Here is a 22,782-nt window from a genome sequence, read left to right as displayed (position 1 = left end):
GGGGGGGGGGGGGGGGGGGGTAGTAATTGAGAATCAATCTAAAGAAGATAAGAACGAAGCATAAAGTGGATTATAATCATAATGTAAAAGGGAAAGGCTGATAAAGATTTACAGCTGCATCATACTTACTCTTCAAGCATCCAATAACTGCGCCTTTGAAAGTTCTCATTTTCTTCTCCATGGGCATAATAGCAGTGCAATACATCAATGCTTCCAACCTAATAATATAGCTAGAAAGAAAGTTACCTCCAAAAGTATATAATAAAATACGTATTTCCCATTAAAAAGAGTAATAAGGGAAAAAAAACAACAACAAAACAAGGAAAGCCAAAGAGAAAATCAGAACAAGATAAAATAACTAAATAGAAAATAGTTAAATAGCTTATTTTGTGAAACTTAGATAATGAAGAGTGTAGATAAGCAATCTAGATAAAGAAAATGGCGTCTACTGTAAGTTACCTTCAGCTTCTCATGTGCTTCTCTTACTGTTTTGCCATCTTTCTTCTTCCTCCATTTATGTCCATCCTTTCTAAAGTACCTCAGAACCTTTCGATCAAAGAGAAAAAGTGACCCACCTGAAAGGTACAAGTACATGTCAACGGCCAAAGTTATGTCCAAGGAATGTTAGCCGTAGTGGTAAATGGAACAATACTAGTTAAACTATTTCTAGTTGATGACTTAAAAAGAAGAAGAGGAGAAAGAGAGATATTAAAGTTCCATTTCTCATCATAAGATCTAACAATATCATTTTTTATCAATACCACGCAATATTAAAATAATATCCGAAACATAAGGCTGGGAAGGCACACAGGTCCTGTACTATGACATAGTGCTTTCAGGGTGACACTGGAAATAAACAAGGGGAAGAGAACCAATGCACCAAGGAGGCAGTCACGGCCAAAAATTTCAAAGAGGCACTCGCCTTGGATTGGCTATTGTCTCTTTTGGTTGCCTTTAGTGCCCTAGTAAAGACTAGCAATCTTCAGGGTCTTTCAAGTACAATCTTTGCCAGTATACTGACGTTACTATAGATAGTTGCTTTAAACCAATATTCTTTCTTATGGGGGAAGAATCAACGTATAAATAACTCATGAATAGTAAATGAATTATATATTGGATAAGAAACATTTTTAAAATACAAAAGGGAGCAAAATTAGCACTTTTTAAGAGTGCATTACCATGCTCCCGACACATTGAAAGATGTGTGTATAATTTCTACATTACCTATTACGACAAGCACAAGGATAGATGCATTTACGAGGAAACCCCCATTGTACTTACAGAAGTTACAAGAATACAAGTAAAAAATGTGCAGATTTTGCTGGTGTGACTTTTATAAATTTTTCAACATGGCCGAAAAATATAAAATTCCCAGTTTCTGACATCAAGTGCAATCTTCAGGGACTTTCAAGTACAATCTTTGCAAGTATATTGACGTTACTATAGATAGTTGCTTCAAACAATTATTCTTTCTTATGGGGGAAGAATCTTAAGTATAAGTAACTCATGAATTGCAAATGAATTATATATTGGATAAGAAACATTTTAGCCTATACTGGCAAAGATTGTACTTGAAAGACCCTGAAGATTGCCCTTGAAGACTGCTAGTAACGTCAATATACTGGCAATATACTGGCAAAGATTGTACTTGAAATTAAATGCATCAGCATACTGGCAAATATAACGTAAAAAACGTCTAGATTTTTGCTGGTGTCACTTTTATAAAAATTTTCAACATGGCCGAAAAATATAAAATTCCCAGTTTCTGACATCAAGTGTGGCAGAACATGAAAGAGGATCTTGTTCTGTTTCATTAATCATCATTCTTTTATTTCCTTAAATTTTCAGATTATACAACTCAGGTTGTTGCTAACTATTCCCCAATGATCAAGTAATCATTTTATTCTGTATTCAAATTACTTACTGGGTTGGTAATATTCCTGGCAAAAAAACTTTCAGTTATCTTACTTTCTGTTTATCAATCTCAAAGAAGAAAAACAAAAGATACCAACAATGTACAAAAGCCGGTGATTAAGAAACCCTCAAGCAACCTCAGCACTTAAGTTTACACAATAAAAAAAAATATATATGTATATAGTAATGATTGTGGAAATCATACTTGAAGGTCTATCTGGAGGCTCTGAAGCAATTTGAAACTTAGGATAGTTACGGAGTATTTCACAAATTTCAGCTGGACGTAACCAACGATGTTTTGCTTCTATCAATAACTGGTCAATATCTGCATGAACATAAGCTGTGTCAGCCATGAAAGAAGACATTAAAACAGTAGTTAACTTCACAAACCCAAACACTAGATGCATTTAATTGCAAGTCGGAATGATGGGCAACGGTAGGCATTAAAACTATGCTTTAGGCTTACTAGAACGGTTCAATAGAAGACAATACTAGATAGAGAAGAGTTTTCACAGCTGTGAGATGTGAGCAAGTATATGACCAACGCGGAGCTTTGAGAACCAGTCCAATATTAAAAACAAGATTGCAGACTGTTGATAAATTATCTTGCTTGCATTCATATGAATTTTCAGAGAGGAATATGGGTCTATTATAACACCAAAAAACTAACTAAATCCCTAGACACTAGGTATCAAAAAAATCTAAATAATTCCCTAAGATACTAGGTAACAATACCTATAATTAGGGAGGTCAACTATTTCTCTTATTTAATGGGATTACATAAATATTTCCTAATTAAATGCTAGAAATTACATTAAAAAAATATTCTTTAAATCAAAGTCATTCCTTCAACACTCCCCTCAAGTTGACAACTTGGATACTAACTCATGAAACAATGACTTATGAAGCTCTTTTGTAAGTACATCTGCTAGTTGAAGTTGTGAGGACACAAAACTAATGCATACTACCATTCTCTAATTTCTCTTTGATAAAATGTCGATCAATTTCAATATATTGTGTCCTATCATGTTGGATAAAATTATGTGCAATATTGATAGCAGATTGTTGTCGCAATATAACTTTATCAAACCTTCTCCCTTAATCTGTAAGTCATCAAGGATTATCTTCAACCATAAGAGTCCACATAACCCTTGTGCAATAGCTCGAAATTCTATTTCGGCAGATCATCTAACCACCACATTTTCTTTTTACTTCTCAATGTTACCAAATTACCTCCAAGAAAAGTACAATAACTCATCGTAGATCTTCTGTCTACTATTGATCCAGCATAATTGGCATCAGCATAAGCTTCCAATGCAAAGGAATTGTTCCGTTAGAACAAAATTCTTTTTTTTGAAGATCCTTTTGACTAAACATAATACTCTATATGTTGCGTGAAGGTGAAGCTCTTGCGGATCATGAATGAGAAAGAGATTGGAAGATGGATCGTGAGGGCAACGGAGCTGAACTCCCAAAATGTTCTCAAACTGGAGTTCCATTTTATTGGCATCAACCCCATAACTCAAATAAAACCACAATTTCCTCACTCCATTTCCTTTGATCAATTTAATAGTTTTTTTTTTTTTCCTGCACCCTAGATAGAGTCTATCAAGCTGCTCATAACGATCCTTCGGAAAGCTGCCACGCTATCCCATGTCTTGTGGAAAACTTAAGTCCTTACAATTAATTGTGAACACTTGTAATAAACTACAAAAGGGGATCTAGAACCTAGCTTTCACTTCAATGACACATCCACAGTGGGAAACGAAGAAAACCATGAACATCTATAATTATTCATTAGTTTTGACTTATACATAGCAGTAGGAGTTTCTGCATTTCTTATTAAAAAATGATGCAAGTGCACCAATTTCCATATTTTTGTTCAACACCTCACCAGTCATCCCTGTATTGGCAAAGTTAAGGTCTTGAGAATAAAGTAGTTCTTGATACTTGTTACATGATGCGGTGAGAAAGAACTTCTAAATTTTGTATGCTCACAAATCAAGATAGAAATTTCCATGTGCTCATAATTAGGTTCCTTGCTCGTTTCTACTTTCTAGGCAAGTGTACTGCGACGTTGTGAAATCATACCCCTTTGAATCGATGCCTATTGAAAAGGCTTTTTCTATAAACTTCCTAGAAAACTTAAAACAATAGCCCATATAAATTTAGCACTGGCCTTGAAACCAATGAATTACCATAGCTATCAATAGGAAACTAGGAAAAGTAAAATAACTTCATAACTTTCCTTGAAGTAAGGGTGAGAAGGATCACTTGATTAAAGTGTGATCAACACATTCCTCTGAGCTTTTGCACAAGATGTTTCTTCAGGAACTCGAGGCCAAACTGGGATTTTTCTTGTGAGCTGGACTACTAGCAACTTGAACAAATTTTCCTATAGCTACCATCAAAATGGAAAAAGGAATCCTTTTGGGGTTTTCAGAAACAAGTAAACTAACTACATAACCAGGCCAATTGGCAGGATTTAAAAAAGATATATAAGCGGGTAAAAAATATAGTTGCAAGTCCAAGGTATCCAAGGAGTACTTGAATAGTTTGTTTGCAGAAGGAAGCTCGACTTCCCACGGAAATACTAGTAAGTAACCATTAAGGTCATAAAGGGTAATTAACGAACAAGATCCTTCAAATATACAATCCCCTGAGTTCTTCCTCACAAGAAACAGAGCATAAGCATCATGCAAAACAGATTGGCATCTGCATAATGATAAAAATTGAACTACCCATTGAAACTGTAAATTCCAAGCAAGTCAATTACACAAAAAACAAATAAAAAGAAAAACAGACTCAAGCAGATGCAACTACAGCTAAAGAAAACTAGTTCAAGCGCGATGCTCAGTAGAATTAAGAACTCAGAATGACCTTATCAACAACAGAACTCAAGATTTGAAACACTCAATAATTGCTAAAACAAACCGAGAATCCGGAATCACATTCGCGGTGATTCATCCCCACGGAAGCCTCCATTCAACAACAGTTCCTAGCTCAAAAGAAAAAAAAAACAAAAAAAAAAAACAATCCCCTCCTCCCAACCAATCAAAAACTCGCATCGAATCAAAGAAAAGAAACGATCATAGAGTTCAAAAAGTAACAGAGAAAAAGGCATAAGAACTAAAATAGAGAAAAAGAAAGAAGGAGAATCGGAATCCGACCTAGACGAGGAGCCAAGCCGTAAGATCCACGGTCCGCCATGGGAGGAGAGTGAATCAGCGAGAGGAATTTGAGGGGGGGAAAGGGAGGGAAATGGAAGAGGTAGAAATGGGGGAAAGACTTAGGCAGTCAGCTCTGTGAATGTGAATGACGTAACATCGGGGAAACTCGGAGATGAAGCGAACGAGTGCTCATTCGCTTATATTATTATATTATTATTATTATTATTATTGTATTTATTTCGTCTGTAATAATATTCTTACCACACTAAAATAAAAATAAATAATTTTCCAAAACGTGGGACCCACTTTGTCCTTTTTTTGTCCTTTTCTTCTTTTTTCTCTCAAAGAGATAAATATTAAATATCCAATTAAATTTTAAGCTGTTTATTATTATTATTATTATTATTTATATTATTTATATCTTTAGCTTATTTGACTGCTCTCTTGTTTTATATATTAAAAAAATTCATAAAACATTTTAAATGATTTTCTCCTTTTTTTTTTTTTTATTAACTAGTTAAATTATTAATATATAAGATATTAATTATTATATTAAAAATCGATAATTTAATCTCTCAGCTGTTGTTGCACTAAAAAGAATCCGTATCTTAAAAAATAGGTTTGGTTTACTCTCCTGTAAAGGTTCAAACACACTTCTGGTTACCCGATAATCCATGAATTTCAGGTTTCAAATTTTTAGCATCAAATATCATCTTTGGCCTGGAATTTGGACCCTTAAAGGTTTGCTCCTCAGTATCGTTGTTTGTGCATATGACGGGACCCCTTGAACCGTGCGAGGAATAGTAGTTTGACTGAATCTCTAAGTGGGACCCCCTGAACCTTCTTTCACTCGTTAAATAGGTTAAAGTATCTTTCGGTACACAAGCTGAATTGGTGACTCGAGTAACTAAAATAGAGTTCATACTCCAACCCACTTATCTACGATATAGTTTTCATGCACACAAATAAGTAACGTCCCCACAATCATATCATACCGTTCCAACGCAATTCTTATGTACACAAATAAGTAACTACTACCGTTCTCGTAGAAAAATATCCCATAATGTTTCAAAATATCATCCTACATGAAAGTATCGTGCCTCCATAAGCTAAATCTCACATTTGATGCTCCGTTTGGCTAATAATAGCATAGCTTAGTCATCCCATAATTTTTTGAGTTGATGTTCGTTTAATTCTACTCGTGGTGGGCCATGGAAAACGGATGAGTTAGGATTAAACTTGAACATCAACGTTTTAAAACGAGTCATCCTACATGAACGTAATCACTCGTGGTGCTGCTACCATAGTGTAAATGTTCGTTTAACTCACTCGTGGTGCGACTATCCTAACTCGTTGCTGTGGTCATTGTCCTAAAAAGATGAATGAGTTAGGATAATGACAGGTGACGATGTCACTGTGGTGGACCATGGAAATGAAGTTAGGATAGTCGCGTTTACATTTGACGTTGTAACCCTTACGATAGAACATGATGTTTTCTTACTTTGAAATTCTTGTTATTTCGTTCTCACTATTTGAGGCCGTCATTATTAGTTTAAATGAATTTTACGAACGCTTAAATCCATAGCAACGTCTATCGTTTTGAATGAACTTTTGCACATATTAGACATGTCATGTCATGCATGTGGTAGCGACTCTATTTCACTAAGAAAAATATGGTCGTTACAGAAGATAAATGAAGTAAACGACTGAGTTCGTGAGATTTCAAAAGACTCATAGAACATTTCGTGAGTTCTATCGGGTAGGTGAAAAATAGGTCAAATCTAATTGTGATGTCTCACATTGGTTGGGGAGGAGAACAAAACACCATTTATAAGGGTGTGGAAACTTTCCCCTAGCAAACGCGTTTTAAAGCTTTGAGGGCAAACTCAAAAGGGAAAGCCCAAAGAGGACAATATCTACTAGTAGTGGGTCTGGGTCGTTACAAATGGTTTCAAAGCCAGACACCGGACGATGTGCCACCCTTCTCGCTGTTCCTTGAAGGGAGGTAGACACAAGGCGGTGTGCCAGTAAGCCTTGAAGGGGGGTGGATTGTGATGTCCCACAGGGTGTAGAAACCTTCCCTTATAGACGTGTTTTAAAGCCTTAAGAGGGGAAAGCCAAAGAGGACAATATCTACTAGTAGTGAGTCTGATCGTTACAAATGGTATCAGAGCCAGACACCAGACGATGTGTCAGCCTTCTCGTTGTTTCCCGAAAGAGGGTAGACAGAGGCGGTGTGCCAGTAAGCCCTGTAGGGGGGTGGATTGTGATGTCCCATAGAGTGTGGAATCCTTCCCCTACAGATGCCATTTTAAAGCCTTAAGAGTAAGCCTGAAAGGGAAAGGGACAATATGCCATTTTAAAGCCTTAAGAGGAAGCCTGAAAGGGAAAGGGACAATATCTACTAGCAGTGGGCCTGGTCGTTACAAATGATATTAGAGCTAAACACCAGACGATGTGTCAGCCTTCTCGTTGTTCTTCGAAAGGGGGTAGACACGAGGCGGTGTGCCAGTAAGCCCTGCAGGGGGGTGGATTGTGATGTCCCACAGGGTGTAGAAACCTTCCCCTACAAACGCGTTTTTAAAGCCTTAAGAGAAAACTTGAAAGGGAAAGCTAAAGAGGAAAGCCTCAAACAGAAAGACAGCCAAAGAGGAAAACCTGAAAGGGAACGTCAAAGAGGAAAATATCTACTAGTAAGTCTGGTTAGTTACAGTAACCCATAAACCATTTGACTTATTGACTTTGACTTTTTTTAGTTAGGTTTTGTAAATATCATCACATATTGCTCAAGAGATTCAAAGGCAATGTTGTAGGTGAACTATTTAACTTTTTGACTTTAGTTTTTTCATTAAAAAATATTATCCTTAGTCCATGGTGTACCTCACTCATTAATGTGTACATTAGTCAAATAATAGCTGGTAGAATAATAAAAAGGAATAGCATTTTAATTTCCACCAATTATTTATAAAGAATATATTCTAAATATATTCGACAGTGATTTTATGAAAACATTTTTTATCCCAAAAAAAAATAGAAATAATAAAAAGAACGATTTTTAAAAATATTGGAAGAGAGAAAATGAGAAATAAATACACAGAAATTTAAGAAAAAAAATGTTATAAATAGATATAATAATAATAAATAAATAAATAAAAAGTAATTATTTACATCATTTCATGACAAAAATAAATTGAAATATAAGGATTTAAAAAAATAAAAAAAATGATAGTCGATAATACTACAGATATGCATGGATAACACGTCTTTTGTAACTTTTATTTAACATTATTAAATTGAATGATTATATATATGTCTTTATGTGATATGCATGCATTCATATATGATGGATCGTGATTTTGTATGACTATATACATGATACACGAGATTTCATGAATATGAACGTGATTATGCATATGTATTTCGAGGCGTTAAAAAATTAATTCGATACATGTTATTGTGTATCGTATCATTAAAGTAACAATTTAAAAGGTTGGACCTCAAACATATTGTATGTTCATTTTATTAATTTTATGATCATTTTTATTAATTTAGTCTATTTTTTAATATAAACATCATATAAGGGATATCTGAACCTCAAACATCTTGGTCGATAGATCATATTTTGTGTTACTTTTTTTTAAATATACCTTTATATTATGTGAGATCTTACATCAGTTGGGGAGGAAAACGAAACATTGAAACCTCTTTTTAGCAGACGCGTTTTTAAAACCTTGAGGGGAAGTATGAGTGAGAAAACCCGATGAAGATAATATTTGCTAGCAGTAGGGCTCTGAGCTGTTATAAATGATATCAGAGCCAAACACTGGATGACGTGTCGGTGAGGAGGCTGAGCCCCGAAAGAAGGTGGACACGAGGCAATGTGCCAGCAAGGACGTTGAATTCCAAAGTGAGGTGGATTGGGGGTCTCACAGACGTTAGACCACGATGAAAGTTGATTGTGAGATCTTATGTGGATTGTGGAGAAAATAAATAAATAAATATATTTGTACTATGATTGGAAATCATTCATATTTGGAATTTTTTAAAATCTTTTTTCCTTATAAAAATTATTTAAATAAATTGTGGAATTACACGTGCGACAAATCATACCTGTCCGACTCATTGTGTTCTATTTGTATATTTCTTCCTCAAATTATTTATTTATCTCAATTTCCTTTTTTTTTATTTATTTGTATATTTCTTCTAGCATAATTAGTAATATTGACCATAATTATTAATATCCACCGCTTAAAAAACTTAATAATATATTAATGAAAAATTAATTATTTAAAATTATTTTAATTATTTGACTTAATAAATATAAATGAACTAATATAATATTAGGAGAATTAAAAAAATATTATTTATTTATATAAAATTTTGATAATATTTCCTCTCTTAATTTATTTTATTTTGAAGAAATTTAATTAATTAATTGATCTTAATTTATAAAATTATTAATAATTATAATAATTTTTTAAAATATATATTTAATTTATTTTGATGAAAAAATATTAAATAAATGAATTGCTAATTTACTCAAACTCATTTTAAAACTATCTAAAATAAAATTGTTAAAATTACTTTATAGTAACATCAAAAACATTTTCGAGACTTGACTATGTAGAGAATTAAGAACGTAATTTCACGACATGAAGTTCACTCATTTCTACACCGGGTTTAGTATAGGAGTAATTCCTTTAATTATTGATTTTGAGACTTGAATAATGGGCCGACCCTTGTACTAGCTCAAGAGTAACTTAATTTATGGTTGAATTATAAATAAATTATTCATTAGAATATCGGTATTACTGTAGACATAAAATGTAATTATGGGAGTTAAAATAACTTTTAACCTAACTGTAATTAGAACATCTCGAGAAAAAACATCTCGTAAAAGTTATTGTGTATAGCTAAATCACAATAACTTAGTATTAATTCACCGAACTTAATGTTCCAAGTTTAAAATCAAGATTTATCAAATACTTATTACCGATAATTATTTGAAAACGTACGACTAATCCTAAACAGATCCACCTAAATTCAATCGAATAGTTACGATCGTTGTCGTTGTCGTTGACTATCCTAGCATGGGAATGAAATGGATTTTAGTGCAAATAAGAATGTAAAATAGACGATGGAAGACTTGGTCAAAATCCAAGTGTTGAATAAAAGAGGAATTCTTTCAATTCCAAGGGTGAGTTTGAATGGGTCAAAATCTAAAGTCCATGCGCCATCTGTCCTCCTCATCGCCACCGTCCTATTGCTTTCCCGCTTTTGGTGGTCTTCACGCGTCAATTTCTATATTAATACAATATATACATATACACATACATACATATGTGTGTGTATCTATGTATGTGTATATGTATATGTATATGCATGTATACGTATATATATGTATATATATAATGGACTCCGATCTAATTTGTGGGCGTTTAAACAACTGAATGTATGTGAATATCGTAGACTTTTTTTTATGTGATATTATTGTATGTTATGATATTTTAGTGACTTTTCGTGTTGCGTGTAGTTCTTATTTATAGAATATGTTTGCTATATTGATACGAGTGCGTTCATGCCATGTAAGTACTGTGTATGAAACACTGTGAATATGTATGCACATCTCATAGGGATTTCGTGTCATGTTAAGTAGGGAAGTATTATGGGTATAAAATTTAATGTGGGACCTCATGTATGTTGTTTGCTATATGAGTATGAATTGCTTCTCTAGTATGTTATGCATGAATGCAAACACTATAATATTAGATGTTGTGACAACGAAAGCTCACTGCTAGCATATATTGTCCGTTTTGGGTCGTTATATATTACCATCAGCCTCATGGTTTTAAAATGCGTTTGCTGGTGGTGGATTTGGACGGTTACAAATGGTATCAGAGACAGACATTGGGCAGTGTGGTAGCGAGGACATTGGGTCTCATGGTTTTAAAACGCGTTTGCTGGTGGTGGATTTGGACGGTTACAAATGGTATTAGAGCCAAACATTGGGCAGTGTGCTAGCGAGGATGCAGGGCTCCAATGGAGGTGGATTGTGAGGTCCCGTCGGTTGGAGGGAGGAGGGAAGCATTATTTATAAGAGTGTGAAAACCTCTTCCTAGTGGAAAAGCTCAAAGAGAACAATATCTGCTAGCATTGGCTTCAACTGCTACATACATGTTCTTTTTTTTATTTTATTGGTTTTCGGTAGTGTGAGTGTGTACTAGCCCATAGTCAGGCCTAGACGAGTCGATCGTGATTACGTACAGAGAAATAGTATGAATTGAAGAAAGTAAAACCGAAAATGCTGGTGGGCGGGCCACGTCTGAGGACCGTTTCATGCGCTGAAGGCCCTCGTGGGTCGTTAGTCTGCTGCTGGGCCGCACTCGTGGGCCTGGAGTGCTGCTGGACCGTGGGCTTCAATGTTGGGTCGATTTTTGCATTGGACTTCTGGGCTTGACCGTGGGCTGGCCTTCGGAATCGAGAGCTAGGTTGCCCTGTGTGGCCTGCTCCTGGTGGTAGTTGGGTCTCGGGATAACCCGACCCGTACCCGAACCTGAATTCAACCCGATCTATTTTTTTTTTTTTTAACAAATTTTAGTTTAAACTTTAATAAAACTGTAATAGATGATATTTTATATTTTAAAAAAATAAGATTTAATTATTAATTTATTACTGAGAAAACTAATAAAAATAAAGAAAAATTTATAAATTAAGAAATTAAAAAACATGCAAAATGAAGAGAGAGGAGAGAGAGAGTAGTTATGGGCCACAAAAGGAAGTTAGTTATAGTTAGGTATTGGTTAATTGTGGGGCACACAATTAGCTTAAGACAAAATTAAAAAATAATAAATCCAATAATAAATAAATATATAATTACACTCCACATTTTAAATGTTTTCATACGTGTATTTTTATTATATATTTAAAAGCTCAAAAGTATTATTATTATTATTTAATAGTAACGTATTTAGAAAATATCTATATAAAATTTATTTTTAAAATTGGCATTAACGTTTTTAATCTTTATAAAAAACTTTAAAAACTTTTTAGGATATTTTATATATTTTTTAAATTTGATGAAAAGTTGGAAACAATATTTTAAAAAGAAATTATTAATCGATTTAATAAAAAATTAACGGTAAAAATATTTTTTAATTTTTTTTTTAAAGTTAAAGGTAATTTAAATTTAATAAACGATTATTATTTTGGATAAAGTGGAAAGTTGATGGACAGTGCAATAATAATAATAATAATGATAATGATAATAATAATAATAATAATAATAATAATAGAAATGACGTGTTAAATAAGCGAGCAAATTTTTCAAGGAAGGCCATCAGTCGAGTGGTTGACCAAATTCCTACCACAGTTGCCCATCTTCTTCTCCATTCTCCTTGTTTACTGGAGGAGATTCCATTCTTCCATGGATTCCGCCCTCTCTGTTATGGCGTCCAATGCGCCTCTCTTCACTCTCTCCACCATTACCCGCAGCTTCTCCACGCTCAATTTCACCCACTCCCTCTCCATTTCCCCTATCTCCACTCTTTCTTTCTCGCTTCGCGCTGCAGTTCCTCCTCTCCACCGTCGTCACAAATTCATCTCCAACTCATCTTCTGGCAATGGAAATGGCGGCGTTCGAGGAGAGAGCGGTGGTGGTGGCGGCGGCGACGATGGTGGACCTGATGGCGGCGATGTCGGCTCGAACTTGCTTGCTGGAGAAGCTGAGGACGACGCTGCGCTGTCCGCAGACGCGATTGTTCTTGGTGTTGGAGTACGAGATGAGTTCTATCCGTTTTTAGTTTTTGATTTGTGCTAAATATTGATCGGTTTTGTGCTCTTTGTTGTAGGGGATGACGTGCAAGGGGTGTTCTGCGAGTGTCAAGAGGATTCTTGAGAGTCAGGTGGTTATGTAGTTAATAATTTCTTCTTGTATGTCTTGCTTATTCTTTGGTCATTGTAATTTATACCTGAATAGTTGAATTGCTGTCTGAAATGAGTTTGTAGATACTCTATAGGTGCTGATTCTTTTGTTTATCCTATCAAATATTTTTTTGAATTGATATATGAAAGCCAGCGATTGAACAGGGAGGGGTAGATTGTATAATAGCCGTTAGGATCGCACAACAATGCACACACTCATCGATACAAATCCTTTAGCCAATATTCCTCCTTGCATTTTCTCTATTCTATGTCTTCGTGTTCATCTTGATCGAGTGTGTGCGTTATTGTGCGATCTTAATAACTAGCATCAGAAATTCACCAAGATTTGTGAAGATGAAAAGCTCTAATACCATGTTAGGAATTACGAGTCTCCATTGATACGAGGCATTTTGGGGAACCCCAAAGTAAAGCCATAAGAGCTTATGCTCAAAGTGGACAATATTATGCCATTGTGGAGACTCGTGATTCTTCTAGCTCTCCAATACTTGTGTAATCAACCCGCTTATAATTTTGAATTGACTATTGTTGGATGATGAAAGTCCCACATCGGCTAATTTAGGGAATGATCATGAGTTTATAATCAAGGAATACTATCTCCATTGGCACGAGGCCTTTTGGGGAAGCCCAAAGCAAAGCCATGAGAGCTTATGCTTAAAGTGGACTCACGAGTCTCCATTGGTACAAGGCTTTTTGGGGAGCCCGAAGTAAAGCCACGAGAGCTTATGCTCAAAGTGGACAATATCATACCATAGTGGAAACTCGTAATTCTTCTAGCTCTCCAATACCGGTGTAATCAACCCGCTTATAATTTTGAATTGACCATGATTTTCATCTACTTTTCGAATTCACAGTAACAAATTTTCTCTGCCCTGTAAATAAACTTTCATTGTTCTTCTCGTTATATTATGGACAGCCACAAGTGTCACATGCTAGTGTTGACCTTGCTTCTGAGACCGCAGTCGTGTGGCCCGCAGCTGAAGCAAAAATCACACCCAACTGGCGGGAAGAGCTAGGAGAGGCACTTGCGAAGCATTTGACCACTTGTGGTTTTTCTTCTAAGGTTCAAGGTCAGCATCATAAATTCGTAAGTCACAATTCACAACTGCATCTGATTTATTATGTTATGTTCTTCTTCTTGTCAAGATTCACACTTCCAGTTCTTAGGGTTCTAAATTTTAATCTTCCTGCCTGGAAAGCTGCTTATCAATTCATTTTTCAAGTTTGTTTATTAGCTAAAACCCATCATCCCATCTCAACCTCCATGCTATTCCACGCTTGAGATTTTAAGCTAAGATATATGGTTTTCGTATGGTGCTTTTCTGTAGTATTATATTTAAAAGTTTAGACAATCTAGAATCTTGTATGCATCCTCTTGTCGTCTAGGTGAGCTCAGTTATAGTTGCTAGAATGAGCTAATTTTGTATTTCTCACCATATAGTTTGTTCATCAATTACTGGGAGATCTATGGCAGGAACCTCTGCAATCAATAATGGGATTCTGGGGTCTGAATTTGAATTTTGAGTTCATCATATCAGGATTCCCCATACATGATTGAATTACTAGGATTTTGCATAAACATCTCTATAAAAGCAAACATAGTTTTTGACCTGTTTGAAATGAAGTACGTGTTTGTGCAACTAATTGAGTACCAGCACGTAGCAGTGCTGTAAGTAATTAGAGAGCTTGATCCTTTTAAACGAAGGACTTTAGAGTGTGCGCTTTAGTTTGATTGCTGCTAGCGCGCTTTACTAAAAGACTCGGCATTCAGGCAAGCTACCCGACTATTATCCTCTTGTGCTCGCGAAATTTTCTTTGCACATACGTATTCAATAAGGCCCAACTTCTTTTCATTCTACACTTGGGATTCTACTTTATTCATGCATAATTCAAGAATTCAGTTGAAGCTTCTTTGTACTGTACAATTTGGCGACAACTGAGTTCCATAATATTAATCCCACTGATGTCTTACTAGTTATTACATTATCATTCTTGCATGCATTCTGATTCAACTAATGCATTCTGATGCTGAACGTGATGAGATTTTGCAGCTGTTTATTTGTTTTACATGTTTGAATTTCTTTCCGCACTAAGGCATATCCGAGGACTATTGGACTTTTCAGTTTACTTCTCTCTTATCTTTCTTCTTTTTTTCCTCGTCCCTCAGAAATTGGCATTTGAAACATTAAACCATATAATATTGTTGGGGATAGTAAACAAAACAAATCAGCATCTTGTACTGAAAACAATGAAGGGAAACGAGGTGACTCCGGGTGATATGCCAACGAGGAGGCTAAGCCCCAAAGGGGGATGGACATGAAGCGGTGTGCCAGCAAAGACGCTGGACCTCGAAGGGGGGTGGATTGTGAGGTCCCACATCGGTTGGGGAGGAGAACGAAGTATTCTTTATAAGGGTGTGGAAACCTCTCCCTAGTAGACGCGTTTTAAAAACCTTGAGGGGAAGCCCAAAAGGAAAAACACAAAGAGTACAATATCTGCTAGCGGTAGGCTTGACTTATATGAACAATGCTGGTTATTTACAGGACAAGGTGCTATAGGAGGGGACGTTTCACTATAGGAGGGGATGTCGCATACTGCGAGGAGAGTGACATATTTCAGGTATGTAGGAGTATAATTCTTTGAAGTTGATTACAAGCTATAGTGTATGTTTGGTTGTTTTTATGCGCCACGGATATTATTTGCTGATGTTGTGCTAGCTGTTTAGATTATTAGCATTTGAAAAATGTTACTTGAAAATTTATTTATGTAGTAGTTATGTATTAATGTTATATACAAGCCAAATGTAAAATGTCTATATGTTGATGGATATTTCTGGAAAAAATTCAAAAGATAATATATAATTAATAAATAAACATTAATTAAATGCATATGCTTTAGTATTGAGTTAAATGCATATGCTTTATATTATATTCACATTAGTCGCATTTTGTTACTTTTTTTTCTTAGGTTTTGTCACATAGAACAGCTAACAAATGGTAGTTGTATATCCTATTTGGCTCTTCACCAAGTCTATCTTTGCCATTCTTGTCTATTCAATGTCTCTATCTTGCTTATGCCTCGACTTGTTTTCAATTCTCATTCTGTGTGGTGTGTTAGATGATGCACCATCCTCCTTAGTTGTATCATGGCACTCGTCTAGGCCCTCGCATGGTCGGATGACGCTACTTGAGGGTTGCCGCTTCTCTTGTTGCAACGTAAGTGTTACAACCTACTCTTTTCATGGTATGGTTGTGACATTCTCTCCTACTTAACTTAGTCATCATCCTCTAAGACTTTCTCGGGGCACAATCGCATCGCGGATGTGATATTCTCCCTCACTTAAATTAGTCATTGTCCTCGATGACTTTTTCGAGACACAATCGCATCGTGGATTGTGACGATTTCATAATAGAATAGAAATGCTAATTCACCTTTTATACAAATGTTAATCACATGGATATATGAAAAATATTGACATAAATATGGATCCAAATTTAAAGATTTAAGATTTTCTTTTTTAAGTTTAAGGAATCTAGTATTTAAACTAGTTTATGGATGTTTTTGTAACACCCAAAATAAAGAAAAAAAAAAGTTTAGGAAATGTAGATGAACAAAGTCAATGGCATTAGGTCGGGACCATTTGGGTCGGAAATAGAGGGTTAGGTGAGGTGGTGATAGTTCGTGGAAAACCGTTCATCTTCACCATATCTCCTTGTTTCTTTTTTCTCTCTCATATTCAATTTATAGCCTAAAACATTCTTAAAATCAATTAACCAAACTTCTAAGGTTACTTGGTTACAATATTGTGAAACAAGAGAATGATGTCGACTCAACCCCTCCTTCTCTGAGTAAGCTCAATCGCGTTGTTTTCAACGATTATGGTTGACAAGGAAGAAAGAAACAAATGAATATTCTTTTAGAAAAATATAAAATAATACATCTACCGAGTCGAAAATTAAAGGAGAGTCTTGCAGGTGGACATCGACCTGAAATAAGATTTCAGATTGGCATCTTGATACAGTGACTGACATAATAAGTGACTGACATAATAATAAATGGAGTCTTATTTCAGATTGACATCTTCATACAGTGAAATAGAGTTCGTGAGGATTTCGCCTTGAAAAGAGCACACGTTTTAAGTAAAATTATCTAACATTCTTAATATTGTTTGATTCTCGTGGATGAAAAAAAAAAAAAAAAACACTTAAATCTATTTGCATCAATTTTATTAAAACATTTAAGTCTTAAGTATTTTTTAATAAAAAAGTTCAAAGTATTGATGTAAGTTTGAAAGTTAATAAATATTTTTACGAGGAATAAAATTGTGTAGAGATAGTGAGAGTGGTGTTCACATCACTTTAGAATCCGACCAACCCACCCAGATTATTTTTTTTTTGTTTGAATTGGATTGAATTTTTAGAAAATAAAAAATTCGAGTAAGTTTAAAGATTGACATTTTTTTGACTTAAAAATAAAATTACAATCCAAATTTACTGTCCTACTAAAAAAATAAGAACATTTTCACGTGATGCATCGAGTAAACATTTAATATTTGATTTGATGAGATTTTAGTTATTAACGCAACTTTTACTGTATTAGATAAATAAAATGTTTCATAATTAGAAACAAAAGGGTTCGGTTGGGTTAAATTTTGAAAAAATAAAAAATTTGGGTTAGTTTGTCGATTGACATTTTCTTGTAGGGTAAACTGACTAACTTGAAAATAGGATTAAAATCCAACCGTCACATTATAAAAATTAAAAATATTTGATATTTGAATTTTATAATAACCAATGAATCGAATTCATGTACGGAAGGTCATTCAGGGAAGAAGGATTTTACCGATCTGCCCCTCTCTCTGTATAAATATTCTATCTGGGCTCGTCAGGAAAGTTCGTTTCAGGGACCTTTCTTCTCCGTCGTCTCTAACCCAAACCCTAATCTTCATCTTCCAACCAACATGTCGCACTTCGGAAGGTCCGGTCCTCCAGATATTGCAGACACCTATTCGCTTCTCGTGCTCAACATTACCTTCCGTATGATTCCATATATCTCTCTTTTTCTTTCTCAAATTTCCTTGTTTCTTTTGTGTTTTCCTGTTTTGTATCGTATTCAGTCCCCACTGAGATATTTTTTGTTTTTTTTGTGTGTTTTTAGGAACCACTGCTGATGATCTCTACCCGCTGTTCCACAAGTATGGTAAGGTTGTCGATATCTTCATCCCCAGAGACCGAAGGTATGATTCCCTGCTTTGTTGCGTTTGTTTTCTTATGAAATTTGTTCGATTTCTGTGAGAGATGACGATGAATGTTTTTTTTTAATAGCTGGTAAGAGTTTTGTGTTTGTTAGATTAAACATTTTGAGGTTAGGATTGAATTGATTTCCTTCCATTGATATTCATCTGGTTCCTATGAAATTAGTTTGCACGTGAGGGTGAAATGATATTCTTCATTCAGCTTAAATTATGCTTGGGCTCAGTTGAGGGCTTTATTTATTTTTCTGTTTGTTCATCTTTTGTTAGCCATCCATCAATTATTCTCGTTTTGATTATTTCGTAATTGTCTCTTTTATTGTATCGTGGTTCAGAACTGGTGATTCTAGAGGTTTTGCATTTGTGCGTTACAAGTATGCAGATGAGGCTCAGAAAGCAGTGGAAAGGCTAGATGGTACCCCTGCCTCTTTGTTTGTTTCCTGTTGTTTGATTTTGTCCTTTTCCTCTTCAAGTGGAAGTAATTTGTAGATACAAGTTACAAGGAAGATGTTTTATATTTTTGTTGGACCGAAGGCTGATAATCTTATGGTCGTTATTCAAATCAGTTTGGGCGGGCCCTATAATATCAATATTTTCTGAATTAACTCCCTCACTTCTTTGTTAGTTCTGGTTTTGAATTACAATCATGCCTCTACTTACTTCCATTTGATCATTTCTATGCAGTTGGTTTGGGGAGCTAATCTGCTGCATATAAATTTGAAGCTGTATATATAATTAATTAATTATTTTTTTAAATTTTGTCATGTTCCAGGTATTGTGGTTGATGGACGAGAGATCACCGTTCAGTTTGCAAAATATGGTCCAAATGCAGAAAGGATGTGAGTAATGAAGTAGTGGTTTTCCTCGATGAATGCTCACGTTTGGGCCTAACTTCTCAACTCTTACATATTTGTTTTGCTAATTGGTGTTGTATTTATGTCAAAATATGCTTTTAGTCACAAAGGAAAGGTCAGTGAATCATTTCCAAAGTCGAGATACAGGTCTAGAAGTCGCAGTCCACGGAGACGGTAATTTTCTCTTCCACATCCCTATGAATTTTTTATATTGGGATTAAATATTTGTTGTCCTTATCCTTGAAGAATATTGTCTGGTCATTAGAGTTCCTTGGTGGAATTATTATTTCTTCAGCTTTAAGATGTTCAAGGGTGAAAGCTCCGGTTGAAATAGGATATTCGAGGAATATGATGCAGCCACATTTTTGAACCCTAAGATATTGTGTTAACTGTTTGTGCCTAGGATTACTTTAGCAAGCTCTTGTTTTCTGCTATCTCAGATATGAGGTTCGAAGATGCTGTTTTGTCCAAGTTTTTCATTCTTTTTTAGGTTAGATATGGTATGCTGTTTTAACATGAGATACTAGAATTATGGAAATGTAAAATGTTAGAAGATCTAAAAGGAGACTGTAGCAGTGAATTCTATATATGGCTATGAGTAGATAGTGGTGCTCGAACTTTTTCTTTCATGGAGTTCAAATTTTGACCATTTGCATGTAAAGTAACTACTTGGAATTTCTTACTTTCTTTCTATTAAGGCCCATTTCTTTATGAGCTTTTGTAGTTTTATCTTTATTTTTTAAAATTCAAGTTCCTAATTGAAATTTATTACTTTCAGACATCGGGATGATCACAGAGATAGGGATTATAGGAGAAGAAGTCGAAGCAGAAGTAGAAGCAGAAGCTTGGACAGGATTGATCATGATAGGCGTGGAAGAGAAAGGGAGAGGGAAAGAGACTATCGTAGGCGAAGCCGGAGCATCAGTCCTAGGCGGCCTAGTCCTGATTATTCCAAGGGGAGGGGAAGAGGACGCTACATTGACGAGCGTAGAAGCCGCAGCCGCAGCCGCAGCCGCAGCCGTAGCCATAGCCATAGCCAAAGTCGTGGCCGTGGTCGTGGTCGTTCTGTGGATAGGTTGTTAATTTCTTACAATTTTTATCCAGTTGGAAGAAAGTTGGGAATTGTATTTCTAATCATCTTTATCCATTTGGGAAAAAGTGGGGAAAATCTTATTTCTAATCAGTCATTGTTCTACATATTACAGTGCTTCTCCTGGTCGACAAAGCCCTAGTCCAAGGAGTGCATCTCCTCATAGGAGTCCATCTCCCAGGGGTGAAAGTCCTGAAAGAAATGGTGATGGTGGAAGGTCTCCAACTTCCAGGAGTGTTTCACCCCGAGGTCAACCTGCTGATTCAAGAAGCCCATCTCAACCAAATTCAGATGTTGATGTGAGTTGCATTATGAACTATTTTGAATGACTAGTCTAGACTTGTTGTTAGTAGTTAAATGTTTCACTTGTCTTAATGTTGACAGAAGTGAATACACTGATGGATGCAAGGAGAACTGTTGACATTTCCGAGCAGTGCAGGAATGGATGCTTTGAGGACTCGTTGATTAAAAATGTTATCAGACTATAAGTTCTAGTTTTGGTAGGACTTTCCTATGGTGTTCAATTCTCATATATTGAGCTTAATGTGCCTATCTACTATCTTGTATCAGTTTGATACTTTTTGGCTCTGCTGTCTGTATCCTTATATCCAGTCATAGGATATAGCTTGGGACATGTTCTTCTTCCTTTATATTTCTCCTCTCCACCCTGTAGTACTAGTAATATTTTATCTTGAGCAATTGTGGTGTCTTTTTCTTTTTCCCATTTTCCTTTTTTTTAATAAATGTTTTAGCTATCCTGATTCATCATTGAATCCTCTATTGGATTTTATAGTTATGTTCGGGGTAAGAGTGACCGGCGCCTGATTTGGCCGATGTTGATTTTGTGGCTCTTGATGCTGTTTCTGTGTGATAGATGGGTGATCGTGACTTTGATGCTGGTTGCAGCAGTTTGCTGATTTATCAGTATGATTGTCTATGCAGTATGATGTTGCTGTGGACAGTGTCTTAACTAATATTCACTGGATGAAAAAATTATTGGTAAGGTTTTGGCCACATTTTAAATGTTTTTAAAAACTTGATAATGCTTTTAGGATTTGATGTTTGGCCTGATTATTCATTCTGGTCTATCCAAGTTTTGAAAGTTGCACCTCACCTGCCAAGGAGATCTAGAGGCTTTGATATATAGGGTTGACCCTCCTCTGTTGATCGAATTTTACTCATAGCTGATGATGCATTTGAGATCGGTATTGATTTTAATGGCGAAGGCTGGATTAAGAAAACTTAGCTGCAGGTTTGATCTTTGCGTCCGAACATGATTGGCCACGGTAACATAAGTTTATAGTTTTGTGTATTAGTTTATAGTTGTGTATTATCCGAACATGACAGGTACTATCCCAAACATTTAAATCAATCTCTTGCTTGCTGCTTGATGTGGTGACTGACTTATTGTAGCTTTTGGATACACAATTGTTGCGGTGGTGTTTGATAGCAGATATCTTTATTGATGTACGATAGTCATCGGTTCGATTGATTGATTGATTCTGAAGTGCTAACGCTGTAGCTGGCTGTTGCTGCCCTTGTGGGGGTGAGGCTGGCAATGATGTTTGCAGTTTGCTTTGACAATGGATGCATTGATCTTTGCTTGCCTCAATATAAAGTTCTGCACGTATCGCTTGCTTCACGTCTGTAAGAAAATTTGCTTGATAAAAAATTCTGACATTGATTTGCAACATTTGGTCCGATTGCTAAATAAATTTAGTATGGTGAACACGTATGACTACTTGCTTGGTGAACACGATTCCTATATTGCTTTTAGCAGCAACTAGGTTTTGGATTTGGAAATACTGCCTATCTGATATTTTATCTATTGCTCGAAAGAGAGATGCTTTAACTGTGGCAGGAAGCAAGCTTGTTAGATTGCTTGCATCCTTTTTATGGTTTATTGGATTCCAGAGTCTGCTTTTAGATGCTTGCAGGTTTTTTACGTCAACAATTTTGTTTGCTCTAATTTTTGTTGAGTTTTGGTCTTGCTTCTACCTTTTATCCAAACAAAATATGAGGAACATAGACAAGTATTTCCAATGTTATCAGGTATGTTGTGTTGTGTTTGATCATTGATGGTCCAATTTGTTAAAGGTCTACATAGTTGAGGAATTTTGATATGTTGTCTGCATTGTGTGGCTGTCTCTTTATTTATTTTTTTTTTTTTTATCAAGTAATAATAATTGGAGTGGAAGATTAAATCATAAATTTTGGGTTGGTATTTGATGATTTAGTTACTGCTGTTGTTATGTATTGCTTGTCAGAGATCAAAGTGTTCAATATAAAACTTTTAAAGAGATCAAAACACAGAGAGGGAAAATGAGAAATATAAATGTAAAAATAACTCGGAGAGATTGAGAAATAGAAAGACAATGTATGTGACTAGTAGGACAGAAAACCTATTTGCTCTTGGATCCCACATTCTCTACACATAGACCTACTACGAGAGTATCTATCAAACCTCTTATGCCTAACTATATGCATACATACATTTACAATTGTGTGTGTGTACGATAACTCATGAGCATTGTATTGCATATGCTAATTATACGACAAACAATT

General features: G+C 35.3%; 3 protein-coding genes across 11 annotated transcripts in view; 2 read left to right on the top strand and 1 right to left on the bottom strand.

The window, feature by feature from the left end:
* The window catches only part of LOC111463900 (calmodulin-binding transcription activator 2-like), a 14,841-nt gene extending 9,575 nt beyond the window's left edge, over positions 1-5,266 (bottom strand). For both annotated transcript variants that reach the window (XM_023107860.1, XM_023107862.1), the window contains exons 1-4: positions 5,085-5,266; positions 2,120-2,239; positions 460-575; positions 130-218 (exon numbers count right to left, since the gene is read on the bottom strand). In XM_023107860.1, the coding sequence (XP_022963628.1) occupies positions 130-218; positions 460-575; positions 2,120-2,239; positions 5,085-5,124 (365 nt within the window). In that variant the 5' untranslated portion in view covers positions 5,125-5,266. The remainder of the gene's footprint in view (positions 1-129; positions 219-459; positions 576-2,119; positions 2,240-5,084) is intronic.
* Positions 5,267-12,415: 7,149 nt separating this feature from the next.
* On the top strand, positions 12,416-15,840 carry LOC111463827 (copper-transporting ATPase PAA1, chloroplastic-like). 2 transcript variants are annotated; one of them, XM_023107754.1, is made up of 4 exons: positions 12,416-12,855; positions 12,932-12,985; positions 13,939-14,092; positions 15,566-15,840. In XM_023107754.1, the coding sequence occupies exons 1-4, from the start codon at positions 12,508-12,510 to the stop codon at positions 15,598-15,600; spliced, it is 591 nt and encodes a 196-aa protein (XP_022963522.1). In that variant the 5' UTR covers positions 12,416-12,507; the 3' UTR covers positions 15,601-15,840. The 2 variants fall into 2 exon arrangements, with proteins under 2 accessions (XP_022963522.1, XP_022963523.1); XM_023107755.1 differs by having other exon boundaries at positions 13,939-14,109.
* A 2,052-nt stretch (positions 15,841-17,892) lies between these two features.
* On the top strand, positions 17,893-21,908 carry LOC111463797 (serine/arginine-rich splicing factor SC35-like). Of its 7 annotated transcripts, XR_002713917.1 has the most exons (10): positions 17,893-18,058; positions 18,180-18,258; positions 18,609-18,688; positions 19,046-19,112; positions 19,230-19,301; positions 19,906-20,205; positions 20,333-20,516; positions 20,602-20,717; positions 21,011-21,216; positions 21,312-21,908. XR_002713917.1 is itself a non-coding variant. In XM_023107704.1 (8 exons), exons 1-8 carry the CDS (start codon positions 17,983-17,985, stop codon positions 20,605-20,607), a joined length of 861 nt encoding a protein of 286 aa, XP_022963472.1. In that variant the 5' UTR covers positions 17,893-17,982; the 3' UTR covers positions 20,608-20,941. The 7 variants fall into 7 exon arrangements, 3 of the variants coding, with proteins under 3 accessions (XP_022963472.1, XP_022963473.1, XP_022963471.1); XR_002713918.1 differs by having other exon boundaries at positions 19,906-20,202; positions 21,011-21,827; XR_002713919.1 differs by having other exon boundaries at positions 20,605-20,717; positions 21,011-21,827.
* Positions 21,909-22,782: the final 874 nt, after the last annotated feature.

The sequence above is a fragment of the Cucurbita moschata genome, unplaced genomic scaffold, assembly GCF_002738365.1.
Source record: "Cucurbita moschata cultivar Rifu unplaced genomic scaffold, Cmos_1.0 Cmo_Scf00029, whole genome shotgun sequence".
Taxonomy (NCBI): Eukaryota; Viridiplantae; Streptophyta; class Magnoliopsida; order Cucurbitales; family Cucurbitaceae; genus Cucurbita; species Cucurbita moschata.
This window is presented reverse-complemented; position numbering and strand designations above follow the sequence as displayed.

What these genes read in the sequence shown, in the direction of transcription:
- LOC111463827 (XM_023107754.1), top strand. Translation starts at nt 12,508, where the DNA reads ATGGATTCCGCCCTCTCTGTTATGGCGTCCAATGCGCCTCTCTTCACT. An exon ending in CGATTGTTCTTGGTGTTGGA is followed by an intron (nt 12,856 to 12,931) that starts GTACGAGATGAG and finishes TCTTTGTTGTAG; the next exon opens with GGGATGACGTGCAAGGGGTG. An exon ending in TTTTTCTTCTAAGGTTCAAG is followed by an intron (nt 14,093 to 15,565) that starts GTCAGCATCATA and finishes GGTTATTTACAG; the next exon opens with GACAAGGTGCTATAGGAGGG.
- LOC111463797 (XM_023107703.1), top strand. Translation starts at nt 17,983, where the DNA reads ATGTCGCACTTCGGAAGGTCCGGTCCTCCAGATATTGCAGACACCTAT. An exon ending in TTCATCCCCAGAGACCGAAG is followed by an intron (nt 18,259 to 18,608) that starts GTATGATTCCCT and finishes ATCGTGGTTCAG; the next exon opens with AACTGGTGATTCTAGAGGTT. An exon ending in GGTCGTTCTGTGGATAGGTT is followed by an intron (nt 20,206 to 20,332) that starts GTTAATTTCTTA and finishes TACATATTACAG; the next exon opens with TGCTTCTCCTGGTCGACAAA.